Genomic DNA, 19,206 nt, shown 5'->3' with positions numbered 1-19,206 from the left:
ATAAACAGGCAATAGAGTCCATGTCAGAATCACCCCTGCTTCATATGCTAGGGGGACCCCATGAAGACCACACTACCTATTAGTTACATATATGTAGGGGGGCTAGGACCTGACCATGTATGTTTTTTGGTTTGTGCTTCAGTCTCTGTAAGTCCAGGTGGGACTAGATTAATTGACTCTGTTGGCCTTTTTGTGGAGCTCTTGTCCCCTCAGGGACATTCTATCCTATTCCTCACACTTCTACGAGGCTCTCCAAGTTTCACCCCATGTTGCCTGTGAGTCTCAGCATCTGTTTTGATTCACTGCTGGGTGGAGCCTCTCAGAGGACAGTTACGCTAGGTTCCTATCAGCATGCACAGCAGAGTATCATGAATAGTGTCAGGGGTTAGACCTCTCCTCTGGGGTAGGTCATTGCTTGGGCCAGTCATTGGCTGGATGTTCTCTCAATCTCTGCTCCCTCTTTATCCCTGAGCTTCTTGTAGGCAGGGTAAATTTTGGGTCAAAGGATTTTTTGGTGGGTTGGTTTCCCCCGCCTTCTACTAAAAGTCCTGTCTGGCCACTTCAGTCTCCATGTCCATTTATGCTAGGTGTCTCACTCAGCTAGAGCTGCTCCCATGTTTTTATTATTTAAATCACATTATATTACTTACTGTCAAGTAGAGTGACACTGGGAGGGCATTGGTTGACTTCCCCTGCTGCAGTATATAACCCTACCCCCATCCACATATTAGAAGTATTAATTGCACGCAGTGGGTTATTAATTAATTATATAAGACATGGAGAGTAAAGTTTTTGGTGCCTCATGGGGAGTTGAAGGAAGGTAGTGGGAATGAATATAGTCATAATACACGTAGGAGATTTTCAAAGACTATAAAAAAGAAAAATTCTCAAGTATTAAATCAATTGTTGACCATATGGAAAGAAAACACATAAGTCGGCTTGAATTTTACTTACTCTTACTTTTCTATTTCTTCATTTAAAAAATTAAGCTTCCTCCAATGATAATTGCTCTTGTTAAGCTAATATTGTGAAAATAAAAATAAAATGAACCGAAACTTCTTTTTGTGATCTGAACACTTAAAATGATGGACTTTTAAAGGGTAGGCATCTAATCCCTAAGAATAATATTTGTCATATTTTATGTCCAAACATTTTTTTTGTGTTTGCCTCAATTTTACTTCTTTTCTTCTTTCATTGAAAATAAATTTTTCGTATAATATATTCTGATTGTGGTTTACCGTTCCCCAATTTCTCTGAGGCTCTGTCCACCTCCCCTCCTGTCTGAACACACACTATTTTTGTCCCTCATTACAAAACAAAAAGGTATTTTAAAATACTATTAAAATAGCATAAGATGAAAGAAAAAATAAATAAGTTGGAACAGGACAAAACAAACAGAAGATAAAAAAAAACAAAGAAAAAGAACAAGAAACACATATGCACAGACACATAATTTACAGACACACAGGAATCTCATAAAAACAAAACTGGAAACCATGAATATATACAAAGGGCCTGTGGCATAAAAATAATCCCCTAAAAAGTATTATGAGGCAAAGAACCTCCAAAGATCCCATTGAGTCAGTTTTTTGTTGACCATTTCTTTCTGGACATTGAGTCTGTCCTTAAGAGTGGTTTGTATCCCCAGTGAAATTCTCTTGGAGCAAACAAATATTTCATTCATGATTGGTTGTCAAGTGTATTAGATATGGGGGCTTTTGTCCACTTCTCCTGTCAACTCTAGGACTACATTTGGCACAGACCTTTGCGGGCCATGTGCATGCTGACACAGTCTCTGTGAGTTCATATATACATCTTTACATTATATTTGGAAAGCCTTGTTTTCTTGGTGTACTTTATCCCCTCTGTTTCTTAAAATCATTCCGCTATCTTTTCTGCTGCAAGGTTAGTTAATACCTGAAAGAAAGGGATGTGATGGAGAAATACATTTGAGGAATGAATGTTCTGTGGTCTCTCTGCATATTGCCCCCATTTTGTTTTTTTTTTTTCCCATATATTGCAGGAGTAAGCTTCTTTGATACTGTCTGAGTGAGCCATTTATCTAAGAGAATATCAGTATACCATTAGGAGTCATTTTATTGCTACATTTCATTAGGGAAAAAGTACATGTATTTAATTTTCCTCTAGATCCCTGGCCTATCTAGTTGCAGGTTCTTTGACATGTGCACATCAAGAATGGGTTCTATTTTATGGCGTGGCCCATAAATCCACAAAACATTTGATATTGGTTTATTGCTCCCACAATATCTGTGCCTCTATTTGGCTAGCATATCTTATAGGCAGGCCATTATTTTAGATAGAAGTATTTGCATTTGGGATGGCATTTACTTTTTTCCTTTGCAGCATGTAGAAGACTTTCAAGTACTATGGATACTAGTCTGTAGTAGTGAAGACTCTAGGTAGGTACCCGCTCAACTTCTCCATGTTCAATGAGTTCTATAGACATTGTCTTCATCAGTAGATCCTTATCAACAGTTTGTGGAGAGTAACTAATAGCCTCAACAATAGCCTGAGTTGTATGGGGGTCTCACAAGGGGCCCCTTTGGGCAACAACTAGATTAGATGCAACCAATTTACAACACTGAACATTTCATTTGATGATGAGAGATATCTATTTGAAGTTTTATTTCCACCATTATTAGGTGATTACATTTAGGTTTCTGATACACACACACACACACACACACACACACACACACACACACACACTGTGTTGGGTTTCCACATGGCTCCTCAGATGAACCTTAGTTTTAGTAGTTCCCTTCCACATTCCCTCCATCATCTCTCTTCTTCGGTGAGTAAAAAGCAATGGAGGTGCTCAATAGAGCACTTACCTGCTTTACATTTAGTTTTGTTTCGCTTTTTGCAACTAAACTTTTATTTTACTTTAAATTTTTTATGTATCTCTCATATGTTATATCCTGATAACAGTTTCCCCTCTCTCCCTTACCCCAAGCCTCTCCCTACTCTACCTCTCCTCTTCCCAAGATTAACCTTACCCTTGACTCAGCTCCAAAGGACATCAACTAAACATGACATAACAAGCTACAACAAAACCTGCCATATCCCATCATATCAAGATGGGATAAGGCAACCCAATACAAGAAAAAAATGTCCCATAAGTATGCAAATAGTCAATGGATAGCCTCTGTTCCAACTGTTAGGATTTCCACAAGGACATCAAGCTACTTAACCATAACATATATGCAGAAGACCTAGGTCAAACCCTACGTGCACTATGTTTTTTTGCAATTTTCCCTGAATGGCTGGATACAAGATTAACTAAAAAAACATCAATATCAAATACAAATGGCAAATGGGCTTAGAGAGAAATCAGTGAAACAACGTCCTTCACAATAACCACAAATGATGTAAAATATCTTAGTGTAACTATAACCAAGGAAGTGAAATACCTGTATGATAAAAAACTTTAAGTCATTGAAGAAGGAAATAATTCAATATCAGAAGATGAGAAAAAAACAGCACACCTAAAATAATCCTAGAGAATAAAAGAACTTCTGGAGATATCATCATCCCTGACCTCAAGCTATGCTACATGAGCTGTAGTAATAAAAACCACATGGTATTAGCATAAAAACAGACACATTGATTAACTGAATCAAATAGAAGACTCAGACATAAATCTACACATCTATGAACACCCAATTTTTAAAAAAAAGAGGCCAGAAACGTACAATGAAAAATTGAAGACATCTTCAACAAATGGTGCTGGTCTAACTGGATGTTGGCATATACATGAGTGAAAATAGATCTATACCTTATGTTACCAAGCAAAAATTCCAATCATTATTTTACCAATAAAGACTCAGGAGCCAGATGCTGCGACGAAAGCCTGTTAACTCAGAGAGGCAGAGAAAACACCCAGGTGACCTTCCTTCTCAGCTCATGTTATCAGAAGATAAAAAGCTCTTCTTCCTTCTCCTCACTGTCTTAAATGCCCTTCAACTCAATGTTGCTCCTATTTCTTTAATTGCTGTCAGCTGGTTTTTGTTCCTCGTCTTGACCTGGGGTTGATTTTATTTAATCCTGTTTGCAGAAAGCTCTTGGATAAAAAGTGTGTGGTAGGGCAGAGACACATCTCAGTCACCTGTTTACAACAAACAGAAGGTTGTTGGATTATAAGTGTGTGCTAGGGCTAAAATACACCACAACTAAAAACAGGTTTTTTTTTCAATACCCAATCTCAGGGTTTATAGTAGGATCATATATCCTGCAAAACATGCTTATGACCCTGCACAAATCTCAAGTCCAAGTAGATCAAAGACCTTAACAAAAAAACAAAATAGTCTTGTTCACATTGGCAAAGAAAACAACTTCCTAAACAAAGCACTGATAGCACAGGCACTAAGATAAACAATTAATAAATAGAACCTCATGCAACTGAAAACTTCTGTAAACACAAAGACACTGTTTAACTTTTATTGGTGGGAATTGTAGTTTTGTTTTGTTTTTGAGACAGGGTTTTTCTGCATAGACTTGGGACTTGCTTTGTAGACCAGGCTGACCTTGAACTCACAGAGATCTGTCTGCTTTTGCCTCCTTTAGTGCTGGGATTACAAGTGTGCACCACCATACCTGACATTATTTGACATTTTTAAGAGCATTAGTCTAGACCATCATGTGACTTTATACTCTCACATACATGTATGGGAGTTGTAGTTTCTCCACATTCTTTTTGACACTTGAGATTTTACCATTTCTAGAATATATTAAGTAATGTGTTTAATCTTATTTGCAAAAATCCATTTGAGAAATAATGGTTTTAGTGACAAATATGCTTTCTCTCTCTCTCTTTTTTTAGAATATGCTTATAGGCATGAATTGACAGAAGCTGTTGGCCTTCCAAGTATTCCAGTCCATCCAATTGGATATAATGATGCACAGAAACTCCTAGAGTAAGTCTGCCAGAGAAAAAAAAAAGATGCCTGTTTTGTAATTTCTCATTTTTGAGAATTTTCGAATGTCTAACTTTTATCTTAAAATTTCAGTACCCTAGTCTTAGTGATTGATGCAATATTCAAGTGTTTTCACAAATTTAAAGAACACTGGCTCTAAATCTGGAATCTATTTTTTATTTTGGTAATCAATGCGTGACAGACATAAAAATGATCATTCTAGATTTCCAACTGGAAAGAGAATCATTGATCAATTCCTGGAACCATGATGTCAGAAGATCCATCTGCCTATTTGTGACACAGTCATGCTTCCATGATGTTCTCAATGAGACAGTGCATGATTCTGTCAAGCATGTTAAGATAGATTTGTTCTGAAAACATAGTAGTTCTTAGAGGCAAGACTGATAGTCAATGATTACTTGATTAACTTGCTCAATTAAATGTCATGCTGTCATTGTACCTTTCCTTCCCTCACTTTGTCCTTTACTCTGTATCAGAATGACACTGCTCCTGTGCACATTTTCCCAACCTTATCCAGATTTCTATTGGGCTCCTTTTCCCGCCTTTACTCAGTGTATCACTTATACATCAATGTTTTTTGTTTTTAAATTTATCTCTTTGAGGAACAGAATAACAAAGTAAGAGCCACTAATGTTCAGTTTTTAATCTGTATTTCTCAAAGAACCAGCTATTGGTTTTGTACTGTTCTCTTTGTTTTTAACTTACTGATTTTGGCTCTGAGTTTAATTATTTCCTGTTGTCTACTCATCCTGGGTGTGTTTGATTCCTTTTATTCGAGAGCTTCCAGATAAGTTATTAAATTGGTAGTATAAGAGCTCCTCAAGTCTTTATGAGGGCACTTAGTCTTATGAGCTTTCCTCTGAGTATTGTTTTCATTGTGTCCCATAAGTTTGGGTATGTTGTACCTTTATGTTCATTGCATTCTAGAAAACCTTTACTTACTTTCATCATTCCTTGCTTTACATAGTGATCTCCGAGTAGGAAGCCGTTCACTTTCAACAGATTTGTAGGCTTTCTGCTGTTGCTGAAGCCAGTTATTTACTCTTCTTCATAGCTCCCTGGGCCTTGCGTGGAGGGTTTTGAGGAAGACAATCTATTTAGTTTAGAGTGTTTCAAGTTCACTCTCTGCACATTGTCTGTTATGTGTCTCTGTATCAGCTCACATCTCCTACAGGAAGAAACTTCCCTGATACTGGTTGGGTGGGATATTTATCTATAGGTGTAGCAGAAGGTTCTTGAGTCAGTTTTTGTAATGTTCATTAGCAAAACATTATTATTTGTTTTTTCCACTGGCCATGGCTCATGTAGTCTCAGGTTACTGGCCACTATGGAGTGTCAGACATGAGTATCATTTTGTATAATGGGCCTTAAATCCAATCAGATATTTGTTGTTTTTGCCCACAGTGTTTGTGTTACTATTGCACCAGCTTATCATACAATCAAGTCACAGTTGTTTATCAAGGGTTCCTAGCTGGGTTGGCATTTAGCTTGGTTCTCTTGTAGCATATAGAGTACTTTATAGGACCTTGAACATGAGTCAGTAGGAGTAATGGCTCTAGTTAGGTAGCACCTCTACGTCTCCCTGTTTATTGAGATATATTCTTGTGATAGTTCATAGGATTGGGGAAAGCAGCCAATGGCCATTTTTGTGGGGTTTCCTGGGGCCCATTTGGCCAACAACTCATTTAGATGTAATCCATACTTGGCACTGTAGGTTTCATGTGGTGACAAGAGATGTCAAGTTGGTGCTTTGCTTTGCGCCCCCTCCCATTATTTGGTAACTCCATTAAGATTCATATTTTAAGAAGTTTTTTTGTGTAGTAAGTTTCCTTCCATATGACCCTTTAAATGCCCTTACTGTTAGTAATTTCTCCTGTAATCCCTTACTTACCTCCCTTTCCTCTCCTTTATTTGTTTAACCCTCCCAGTACAGTATTTCCCTGTCTCTCTATAATTATATAGTCTATTCATCTTATCTTAGGAGTTGCTTATATCTCTTACTCTATTCCTAACATCTGGCTTATACAGACAGTAGCACGCCTATTGAAAACTTAAGCTAATATTTACATATGGAAACATATATACTGTATATGTCTTTTTATGTTTTTCTTACCTCACTCAGGATGATTTTTCATAGCTTTATTTTTTTTCTACCTGAAGATTCATTTTTAAGGAGCTAAATATGTACCACATCTCCATTATTCATTCGTCTTTCAATGCTCATTAAAATGCTTCCAGTTTCTGGTTGTTAAGAATAGAGCAACAACGGACATGTTTGAGGAACTGTTTCTCTGGTAGAATATTGAGTCCTTTGTGAATATTCCTAGGAACAATATTGTTAAATTTGAAGTAGATCTATTCACTACGTCCAGAAGAAACACCACACTGTTTCTCATGTGTCTGTACAAGGTTTCACTCCCACCTGCACTGAGTGAGTGTTTCTTTTATCCCACACCCTGACAGCATGAACTCTCATTTGTTTTAATGATGTTGGGCATTCTGCATGTGAAGATGAAATCCTCCAGACACACATTTTATTATTTCACGGGAAAGTAAATTATAGGCTGAGTTGAACTATTAACATTTCCTCAAATATATGAGAATTGGTCAAGCACCTGTGTACAGCCACAAACACAACAACACAGGGAAATATGTACAGTACAGTGTGTGCAGAGTGTGAGAAAATCATGAAACCACAGATGGAAGTGTCTAACATTTCATATTTCCACAGCACTGTACCATCTCAAGTAAAAGCATTTACTTTTCAGGCAGTGAGTAAGTAGAACTACATCTAAAGAACGGCATAATATTTTAACAAGTACAAAATGATCTTATCAGGCTCCCAAATTCTCTTTTGTCCTTAAAGCAGAACCTAAACAAGATTAAGTTAAGGTTAAGGAAAAAATTATTCATACTAAAGTGTATGTTCCATTTTTTTTTTTCTGTAACTGCATTCATTGACTTGCTCAGTGAAGGTCTGTTTTATTTTTATATCCAAATCAAGTCAGTAAATTCTCAGCTAGCAGTTAGGTATTGTGAAGATAAGAATTCCATTTGAAACCTTACACTATTGACTTCTCAGATCTTTTTTGAAGAGATGCCCAGAGGCTAGAGCTAGTTCACATAAATCCTTTGAGCACTCTATTTTTTTTTTTTTTGTAAAGTAATGATATGAAAATTTGGGCCTCTGCTAGAAATTAAAAATATTCTTTTGCTCTTTGTTTATTCCTAATAGATATATAGGAAAATGCTTCATGAAATACGACCACACACACACACACACACACACGTGTGTGTACGTGTGTACATGTGTGTGTGTGTGTGTGTGTGTGTGTGTGTGTGTGTAGCAATCTATCAGTAGGAGAAATATCATATTGAAAGAGTCTAGACAGACTTCAGATTCTTTCTTTAGGGCATGTGGTAGAGAGTCAGAGTTTTAACACATGATTTACCATTTCACAGTAGTTACACAGTTTGGGTTCTAGTAAATAATATGACTACCAGCTGTACCTCTTTTTTTTTTTTTTTTTTTGCATTAATAGGTTGTTTATTCTTCTTGCATATTTCCTCATTCGTATATACCCAAATTCTTTTTTTAATTAATTTATTCTTGTTACATCTCAATGGTTATCCCATCCCTTGTATCCTCCCATTCTTCCCTCCCTCCCATTTTCCCCTTACTCCCCTCCCCTATGACTGTTCCTGAGGGGGATTACCTCCCCCTGTATATGCTCATAGGGTATCAAGTCTCTTCTTGGTAACCTGCTGCCCCTTCCTCTGAGTGCCACCAGGTCTCCCCTCCTACATTCATAACATTAACCATTTCTATGCTCTTTCTTGTCTTCATGTTCCTCATCTGAAAAGGAGAAATGATAGGGGATATTGCCTTACAAGAATGGCAGGAAAGGCCAATGGGTATTACATGCAAAGTACTTTGCTCTGTTGTTCATTTATAGCAGCTTTATGAGAAGATGCCCTAAAGAATAGATTACTTGGCATTTTAACTTGTCTTATAAAAATTATGCAGTTATTTTTTATGTCCAACAGGCACATGGGTGGCTCAGCAGCCCCTGACAGCAGCTGGAAGGGAGGGCTCAAAGTTCCTTACAACGTGGGACCTGGCTTTGCTGGAAACTTTTCAACACAGTTAAGATACTATTATAAACCTTTTATACAGAAAACTTTTTAAAAAAGACAATTATAGAAGAAAAAAATCATGTAAAGCCTAGTTAGTTACATCAAAAAATAGATCCAGAAATTAAAGAGAACAATGATTTTGGATCATTAAAATTAGCCAGTATTACTTTTTTCCTGTGAACAACTAAAAATCTTTTCCGGTGGGAAATTTAAGTAATGGTTTAAATCTGTTAGTCAGTATTCTCAAAGCCTGTGTTTTTTATATTTGAATTAGAAAAATCAAGCTGCACATTCACTCCTATAGCAAAGTGACAAGAATCTATAATGTGGTTGGCACCCTCAAAGGAGCTGTGGAACCAGGTAAATGAAGAACCTGTTTTGTAAATATTGGTTAATCAAATGCCATGTACAAATGCTATGGTGGGTGCCAGGTGAACCAAGAAAACAGGCTGCTGCCCTAATGAAACTCACTAAAGCACATAGTAAAACATTCTGAGTATAGTGTATCACCACATGTTTTGCAAGAGAAGAAACATGAAATTTTGGAGACAAGTGAGAGTGATAAGCTGCTTTCTGAAATTATTTATTTTTGGAAAATATTTTATAACATATATTCTAATGTTTTCCTGTCCCTCATACCCTACCATATCCGTTTCACCTTCTTATCCCTATATATGCATGATTTCTTTTCTTTTTCTCTTTAGAAAAAAAAAACAGGCCAGCAAACAAACAAACTAACTAAAATAAAAGCAGAATAAAGCAACACAGGGGAAAAAAAGAATCATGGGCAATACATATACATGTACACACACACACACACACACACACACACACACACAGAAATCAGAAAACAGAATACTTGATGAAAATATCAAAAATCTTAAAAAATGCTCAAGGAAAACTATATGAGATAAAAAAAAATCTCTAAAAGTAACACTGAGTTTTGTTTTGTTTTGCTTTTGTTTCTGCTTTTGTTTTCTGTTCGCCATATATTGCTAGTCATATAGTCTCCCTTAAGTGTGATTTATATACATTGTGAGGCTTAGCTAGGAAACTATACATATTTTATTATATATTTTGACTCTTTAGAATTTAGGTCTTGATTTCTTAGTATTTACTTTATTATTATTACTTTTAACACAAATAGTACAATTAAGTGATATATATATATATATATCATTTCTTACAAACACATATTACCTATTTGTTTTTCTGAAATAAGTTCTCATGTAATTAGATGAAATTTTGTATTATTTCCTCCCAAATGCTATTGTGTGCTGTATCATACCAACGATAAACATAATCTCTTACTCAAGAACCAACAGTATTATAAAATTAAGGCTTTTAAACACTAAACTCTGTGTGTGTGTGTGTGTGTGTGTGTGTGTGTGTGTGTGTGTGTGTACATACAGGTGATATATTGAATCATATTAGATGATTATTTTGTTCAGGGGCTGTGGTAAACATTGGAATTGAGGGAGTCTTGAAACACACATATACCAGGTACAAGGAGATCATGATTTAAAAGAAGAGTTTGACATTTAAAGGTGATAAATAACCTAGTAAGTGAGAAAAGATTGCCCCCAAAACTTTCAACGCTTGTACTTCCTCTTCCTGTAGTAGACAGAAATGGTCATAGAAGAACATTTATTGAGTGGGATGTGGAATAGGACTAGGATGTGAAGAGCTGTGTTCTCTTTAAAAATGATGGTGATAAAGTGGGAACAGGTACTAAAGAATTGTAAAGTGGTAGACAAATAGAAATAACTTGATATGTTCCTGTTATCTATGTGCTTTCAACTTCAATAACACATCAAATTAATGTTTAAATCTCATTGATGCTTTCATCAGATATATGAAACAAGTATTCATATCTGAATAAATAACTGATATGCACAAGTCTTAGGAGCCTTGGTATTTTTCTCTGAGTTGTGAAAATTATTGAGTCATTTTTTATTTTCACTGTTTGTGTCCCTTGCTTCTTTAATCTGTAGACAGATATGTCATTCTTGGTGGTCACCGAGATGCCTGGGTGTTTGGTGGCATTGACCCTCAGAGTGGAGCAGCTGTTGTTCATGAAATTGTGAGGAGCTTTGGAACCTTGAAGAAGGAAGGTAAGAGAAACAGTGAGTGAATAACAAAATTCTGTAAACTTCAATTTAAACTTTGGAAAGTGACTGAGAAAATAGTATCTCAGTGTCTGGGAAGTCGCTCAGTGTTAGAGCATGTGGCTTTTGTGCAGGAAACCCTCTGCTAGACCCACGGTACACAGTAGAAAAACTGAATACTAGCCCAACAATGCCAATGACAGCTTGTAAACATTAGAATTGGTTAATTATGCTTCTACTTTTAAACTAGTTTATAAAGTTTGTAAAAATATTTATTTTATTATAATTTTTTATAAACACATCAGTGGCAAGTGTAGCTGAGATTCTCTAAAAGCCACCCTACTCTGGGGCTGGAATGTGTCAGATAAAGGAATGTTAAAATGGCCCAAAACGGCGGAGCATGTCGACCCCGGCCCGTAGGAGGCTCATGCGAGATTTCAAGCGTGCCTGTGTTCGGACTGGGGAACCTTGCATGATTAAGATTGCAAGAGGACCCGCCTGTGGGGGTCAGTGGTGCACCATCTGAAAACAACATCATGCAGTGGAACGCAGTTATCTTTGGACCAGAAGGGACACCCTTTGAAGATGGTACTTTTAAACTAGTAATAGAATTTTCTGAAGAATATCCAAATAAACCACCAACCGTTAGGTTTTTATCCAAAATGTTTCATCCAAATGTGTATGCTGATGGCAGCATCTGCTTAGATATCCTGCAGAATCGATGGAGTCCCACATACGATGTCTCCTCCATCTTAACTTCAATTCAGTCTCTGTTGGATGAACCGAATCCAAACAGCCCAGCTAATAGCCAAGCAGCACAGCTTTATCAGGAAAACAAGCGGGAGTATGAGAAGAGAGTCTCGGCCATTGTTGAGCAAAGCTGGAATGATTCATAATAGACACCCGGTCTGTTCATCTTTTCATCGTTGTTGTGTATAATTTACCTCCAGTAGAAAGGCTAGCAAGTTTTAAGTGCCACGGGTTTTAAGGATTCCTGCAGAGAGAAAAGAAAAAGTCCCTTCAGTTTAGAACCTACAAAAGCTTGTGTATCTTGATTAATGTACTTTTTATTGCATGGTGTGAACTAAGTTATTGCTCTGCATAAATTTGTAATATATCCTGTTTGTATTTTTTTCCAAGTGTATAATGTTGGTGTGGATTTTCATGACAGAAATATACACATTTTGTAAATCTGTACTTTTTTCAAATATTGAATGCCTTATTTTTGAATTCTTTAGATTTTTAAATTGGAGAAAAACACTTAAAGTTTTTTATATATGACTATTACCTGTAAGCTGTTAAATACATAACTTCAGTGCAGAGACTTTGTCACTTATTTCCTTACCTTGTGCAGGAGGGACTGTGAAGGTCTCTAGCTCTCCACCCAGGTGAGAGCCTCATTCCAACTGCAGAGATCACACTTCTGTTTTATCAAGAAAGTCTGTAAATTTGATCTAAAACCAATTCTGATCTCCGGCTTTATTTTGAATGTACTTATGTTAGTTCAGTTGAGTAATTATAGACATCCTGGTCTGAGTCTGCCAGCTCTGTATTTGGGCCACTTGTTAACGTGCATTTCTCATGTTAAACTGTACCTATTGTGACTTCACAATTGGCACCTCCACCACAAGCAGAGTTGACTCACTCTGCTGTGTGGCAGCACCTTCACAGGCTTTTGATTAAGAAGAAAGTAAAACCATCACCACTTACCAAACGCCAACGCCGCAGTATTAGCAATGGCTGGTTGCGTTGGTTTGAACAAGACAGAGATTTGGAAGGAATCTTGGTGTAACTTGAATATTTTGCAAACTACCTTTTAATGCAGCTGCGCGTACCTGTTTCTTCTGGAACTGTCGAGCACCAGGGCCTGAGTTGCTTCTCACCCTCAGTTGTATACAAGTTGTACTGCATCCTAGTTTACTGGATAGATTTAAAACACAGTATTGTAGAAAGCTAATACAAAGCTATCTTATGCCTTCAAATAGTATAGAAAATGGAAAATATACAAGTAAATTCTGTTGAACCAAAAAAAAAAAAAAAAAAAAAAAAAAAAAAAAAAAAAAAAAAAATGGCCCAAAACATAGGACTCTCAACATAAATGAATAGCCTTATTCCTTTTAATAAATATATTTTATTAATTTATTCATATTACATCTGAATTCTTACACCATCCCTTGTATCCTCCCATTCTTCCCTCCCTCCTATTTTCCCCTTATTCCCCTCCCCTATGACTGTTCCTGAGGGGGATTTCCTCCCCCTGTATATGCTCATAGGGTATCAAGTCTCTTCTTGGTAGCCTGCTGTCCTTCCTCTGAGTGCCACCAGGTCTCCCCATCCAGGGGACGTGGTCAAATATAAACTGACAATCTAAAATAAACAACATGTCAGAATATCTCAGGTCATCTGTACTAAGAAGCTCAGGAGAAGAAGGGGATAACTAGAAAAGTATTGACGGTTCTGCTCAGTAGACTCTGTTCTAAGATTGATACCTGTATCATCTTACTCTCATTTACATTCTTATCACCATTAACTAAGTCATTTTAGAATAATCAGATAGAATATAAACATTTAAACAAAATCAATAATTCAAGGAGGCAGTGGTAGGGTATTTAATACAATTTTTAAATTTTTTTATTTATTTAATCACTTTACAGCCTGACACCAGCCACCACCCTCCTCTCTTCCTAGTCCCACCCACATGCCTCCTTCATTCCTTTCCTATCCTCCTTCTTCTCAGAGAAGTGGAAGTCCCTAAGGGATTCTAACCCACCCTGGTACCCCAAGTTACAGCCTTCTCCCCTTGAGGCTAGAAAAGGCACTCGAGCTAGGGGAAAGGGATCAAAAGGCAGGCAACAGAGTCAGAAATAGTCCCTACTCCCATTGTTAGACGACCCCCATGATGACCATGCTGCATATCTGCTACATACATGTAGGAGGTCTAAGTCTGGCCCATTCATGTTTTTTGCGTGGTGGTTAGGTCTTCTGAGTCTTCATGAACCTCCAAAGGCCAAGGTTAATTTGCTCTAGAGGTCTCCTTGTGGTGTTCTTGACTCCTCCCACTTCCTCAATCCGCTCTTCCTCAAAACTCCCGCAGCTCAGCCTATTATTTTGGCTGTGGGTCTTTGCGCCTATTTCCATCAGTTGCTGAATGAAGCCTCTCAGAAGCCTGTTATGCTAGGCTCTGTCTGTAAGCATAGCAGAATATTATTAATAGTGTTAAGGGTTGGCTCTCTCCCATGGGGTGGGTCTCCAGTTGGGCTAATCATTGGTTTGCCATTTCCCCAATTTCTGCTCCGTCTTTATCTCTACACTTTTTGAAGGTTTGACAAATTTTGAATCAAAGGCTTTTATAGGTGCATTAGTGTCTCCTCCCTCTATTGGAAGCCCCACCGGGCTACAGGAGGAGGCAACTTCAGTCCACCTGATGATAATTTTCATGAAAATGTTTTGTTCGCCCCTTTGAGTTTTAAAAATTAGTTCTTTGTCAGTTTCCCACAATGGTATTTTTTAAAAATCATAACCACTCTCCCTCCCTTTTTACCCACCTTTGTGCTTTCCATTTTTTAACCTCTCAAGACCAATTTGTGCTGCCCAAATATCCTTGGATATATGGCCTTCTTTTGGGGCATGGTCCATTTATCAGAGCCTACGTTCTTAGAGAATACTTTCTGTCACTCTTCCAGAGCCTACGCTCTTAGGGAATACTTTCTGTCACTCTTCCAGAAGCTATCAATTGCCAGTAGTGTCAAGGCTAATGGTGAGATTTTTGTGCCCATCTCCCATCTGCCTCCTGGGGTTTGGTCTGGCTTGTGCTTATGCAGGTAGTTAAAAAAAAAAAAAATATATATATATATATATATATATATATATATATATACTTCTCTTTATAGATTCTATAAACAAGGTATCTGAGTTCTGCACCATCTAATACATATATATTTTTTACATTCGTGTATTGTCTGTGTGAACATGGGTGCTTACCACAGTGTGTATGTGAAAAATTAGAAGAAACAGATGGATTTCCTACTCACGGCCAATTGTAAAACATTTGAAGCATCATACAACTTCACAAGGCTTTCAGTGCTTATATTCTTCTCTTTACAACACAGTTGTACTACTTGTTTTTGGCAAGACCTGTTTTTTAAAAAAAAACAGACAGAATGGAACTGTGTAACTAAGGATGTAAGCCACAACTTCTACTTTCTATGAAAAAAAAACCTCCCATAATTTTGGATTTTCCCATCGTGTAGACTTCTTCATGTCTTAAGTGTACTATATCCTCTGTCAACATGTCTGTGTTATTCACATGTATTTTAGGATGGAGGCCTAGAAGAACGATTTTGTTTGCAAGCTGGGATGCAGAAGAATTTGGCCTTCTTGGTTCTACAGAGTGGGCAGAGGTTGGTTGAAAAATTGCTTCCATATAAATTTTCCTAATTGACCAAGCAGTTGGAACTGTATTGTGAAGCTTGAAAAAAAAAAATAACAAGTGAATCTTGTAAGACAATGCTTAGAGTTGTTATAAAATGTTTTTGATGTGTATTCTGCCTTTTGATATTGTAGCAGGAAGAAAGACCCATATACCAAATAATTTCTGTTTGAGAGTCACACAATCAAGTTATTTTAAAAATTACCAAATGAAAATCATCTCATCGTGTCTTAACCATGCTTCTAATTTCGTGTTGGAGCACATTCATATCTATATTTTGCTGTATGTGCCCCATGGGCACGGGTTAGACGTGTCTAATTATCCAAAAGGATTGTATCATTGTGCATAAGCCTGCAAGCAGAGAATAACACGATTCAGCTGTTAAAGGCACTTGCTGCCAAGCTGGTAATATGGGTCTAATTCATGGGACATAGTCGTTGGGAGGAGAGAACTGACAGCTGCAATCTCTCCTCTGACCATCATATATGTGACATGGCCTACATGCTCACATACCACACATGCTGGCACTAAATAAATACATAACATATAATAAGTCCCCTGGCGCTTTGCTACAATTCTTAGTGCTAGAAATATGCAGTCAGCCATAATTATCAGTAGGTGGCGACATCCTACAGGAGAAGTTGGCATCATGATCAGGTTTCCTTTGTAAATTTCCTGACCAGTAAACTGCGAACAGCTAATATCCTGTGATTCCAGGACATCACCTCTGCTTAAATAATGACAGGTTTTTTTTTGTTTTTTTTTTTTAAGTTTCTACTGAAAAGTCTCCTAAGTAGATATTTACTGAGAAAAATTATGACAGATGCTTGTGAATGTTTAAATTTCAAATTTCCTTTTCATCTACTCTGTGTGAACGGTTCATCCTCTTTAATGTAATTAGAAGAGTTTGCTCTTGTTTCTCATTGCCAACCACTGCAGAAACTTTCTCAAACTAACTTTATTTTGAGACTTTATAAGCCAAATTGTGGGAGACATGATCCAACTGCATTCAAATATCGACATTCGAGAAAAGCAGATGTGCCTTGTGTGGGAGGGAGTTCTCCTTATGCTTATAGTGTAAATATCTTGTTGTAGGAACATTCCAGACTTCTCCAGGAACGTGGTGTGGCTTATATTAATGCCGATTCTTCCATAGAAGGTGACTATTACCTGCCTCATTAGAGAACAGTAACTATTCTGGAGGTAACAATTTAGTCGAAGAATTATATCCTAGCACACAGAAAGTAGCCAATCAACATGGAGTTAGGATACCAGTGGCTGGTTTCACGTCTCTTGCCTTGATTCATGGCTGACTTCATGAGTAATTAAGAGACACTTCCCCCACTGTGTACTTCGGCGCTCAATGCTTAAATTTTCTCTTCTATTAGCTTCTCTTAAATATGGTGACAATTACTTGATGAATGCCTGACATGAACTTGAAGAATCTTTTGCTTTTAGATAGCATATAAGGCATTTAAATATAGGGATTTGTGAGATTGTTAAGCAATCCGTGGAACTTTCAGGGAAGCCTGACAAACTAAGTTGTAGCCTAGGAACCCATTTAATGATGGACAGTGAGAACTGACTCCACAGAGGAGCATTTTGACTTCCATATGTACACCATGATAACCTCTCTCTCTCTCTCTCTCTCTCTCTCTCTCTCTCTCTCTCTCTCTCTCTCTCTCTCTCTCTCCCTCTCTCGCTCTCTCTCTCTCCTCTCCTCGCTCTCTCCTCTCTCCTCCTCCTCCTCTCTCTCGCTCTCTCTCTCTCTCTCTCTCTCTCTCTCTCTCTCTCTCTCTCTCTCTCTCTCTCTCTCTCTCTCTCTCTCTCTCTCTCTCTCTCTCTCTCTGTGTGTGTGTGTGTGTGTGTGTGTGTGTGTGTGTGTGTGTAAATTCTTCATGCTGATAATGATAGAACAGTGCCTTAATGGAGGGCCATTGATATTTACACTTTCTTCTTGATGTACATTTCTAGTGTCTAGAGTTTAGCTGACCTAGTGCAGGTTAGTTCTCCTTCCTTCTCTCATATTAATGGACAATTGCTACACCGTTCCCAACAGACTGCCATCTGCATATAGTCACTAACCAAAGGCATTCTTTCTATGCTTAAATCATATAATCTGGGGCTAGAGGTATAGCTCAGTGACAGAGAAGTTACCTAACATGCCCCATGCCCTGCATTTATTCCCCAACACTACAAAAATACAATTATAAATCTGATCATATGGTATATGTACACCTTACAAAATAAATACTACAATTTTCAAATAGAGCAAAATCATGTTATTATTATTTACAGTCTTGAACATTTGGTTTTTTTTTTCAGTATTTTAGCATATCTATGGACTTGGATAATTATGTCTTATCTGGAGCTGAATCATAATTTTTTAAGATCAAGAACAAGTACAAGTTGGTAAGGTGTGATTGACATACCACAGCTCACACTTTGTCTTTCAGTTTTTGTTTAAATTCTCATTTTCAAGGGATATAATAAACCACAAATTTGTGAATTTATGTTAAACTATAAACATAAAGTGATATTTTTATATATTTGCAAGCCTTTTGTAAATAATAAAGCTTGAAATTTTGAGAAAAATCTCTACCTAAACCATTTTTATAGTCTTCTACAAAAGAAATGTCATCTTCAATTTAGAGCGATTCTGTCATATGAACTCTCAGACTATTTAGCTGACACTTTTACCAGATGTGTTTTCCATGCTCTCTTAATCACTCCCATGTACTCTTTATGTAATGTAACCATCATTTTATCTTTAATGTACAGAAGAGGCAGCTGTGACTCAGAAAATTCAAATAACTTCTCACAGGTCACATGTTATGGATGGTTGAGTCCACATTCATCCCAATTGTTATGCTTTCGTCCCTCCTGTGAGATATTACAGGACTTGGGTATCATATTACACTTAGATGGTTTTTGGTCCACTATTTCACTCAAAAAACACAAAAACATTTCATGTGGTGAATGCACATTGGCTTACTACACTTACAAGTAACAACCACAACAAGCACCAAACGAACAAACAAACAACAACACCAAACACAGAGTGACAACATTAAAACAATATCAGCACCTCAGTAGCATATTCAATAGAACAACTACATTTTATTTCTGTAGCCGAAGTTGTATCCTTTTATGTATATGCACTTATCTATATGAAGCCTGAAGTGAGTACAGAGTCACAAAGGTAATTATTTTGTCCCACATATGTGCATTTATGCTGTAATAAATGCATCAAACCCCATCCAAATAACTCTCTTAGAAAGGCATTCATGTATCAAAAATTTCATTTTGCTATTTATATATCTATTCCATATTTTTGAGACAGAGTTCTCACTGAGCAGTGAAGACTGTTATAGTGTTCATGAACATGCCATTTCAGTCTCCTTAATGCTGGAATTCCAGACCAATGACATTCAGCCTTCAGAGGCAGGGAACCTTCTTTGGGAATAAAAGATACCTAACATTGCTGGAAGGAATCTTGTACTGTGGGCACATATGTGTAAACTCTGCTCTAGCAGTCCATTTGGAGAGAAAGTAATAAGAAGACTGTCAATGT

The 19,206-nt window shown here is 37.2% G+C and overlaps 2 protein-coding genes across 2 annotated transcripts in view; both read left to right on the top strand.

The window, feature by feature from the left end:
* Positions 1–19,206, top strand: part of LOC127191661 (Putative N-acetylated-alpha-linked acidic dipeptidase) — a 56,357-nt gene that overhangs the window by 21,689 nt on the left and 15,462 nt on the right. Inside the window, exons 7-12 of the mRNA XM_051148874.1 lie at positions 4,844–4,937; positions 9,006–9,104; positions 9,370–9,455; positions 11,090–11,209; positions 15,521–15,603; positions 16,728–16,791. Of these exons, the coding sequence (XP_051004831.1) occupies positions 4,844–4,937; positions 9,006–9,104; positions 9,370–9,455; positions 11,090–11,209; positions 15,521–15,603; positions 16,728–16,791 (546 nt within the window). The remainder of the gene's footprint in view (positions 1–4,843; positions 4,938–9,005; positions 9,105–9,369; positions 9,456–11,089; positions 11,210–15,520; positions 15,604–16,727; positions 16,792–19,206) is intronic.
* Positions 11,621–12,191, top strand: LOC127191660 (ubiquitin-conjugating enzyme E2 B-like). The gene has a single exon (XM_051148873.1). The coding sequence runs from the start codon at positions 11,740–11,742 to the stop codon at positions 12,097–12,099; it is 360 nt and encodes a 119-aa protein (XP_051004830.1). The 5' UTR covers positions 11,621–11,739; the 3' UTR covers positions 12,100–12,191.

The sequence above is a fragment of the Acomys russatus genome, chromosome 7 (genome assembly GCF_903995435.1).
Source record: "Acomys russatus chromosome 7, mAcoRus1.1, whole genome shotgun sequence".
Taxonomy (NCBI): Eukaryota; Metazoa; Chordata; class Mammalia; order Rodentia; family Muridae; genus Acomys; species Acomys russatus.
Note: the sequence above shows the minus strand (reverse complement) of the source record. Positions and strands in the feature narration are given on the sequence as shown.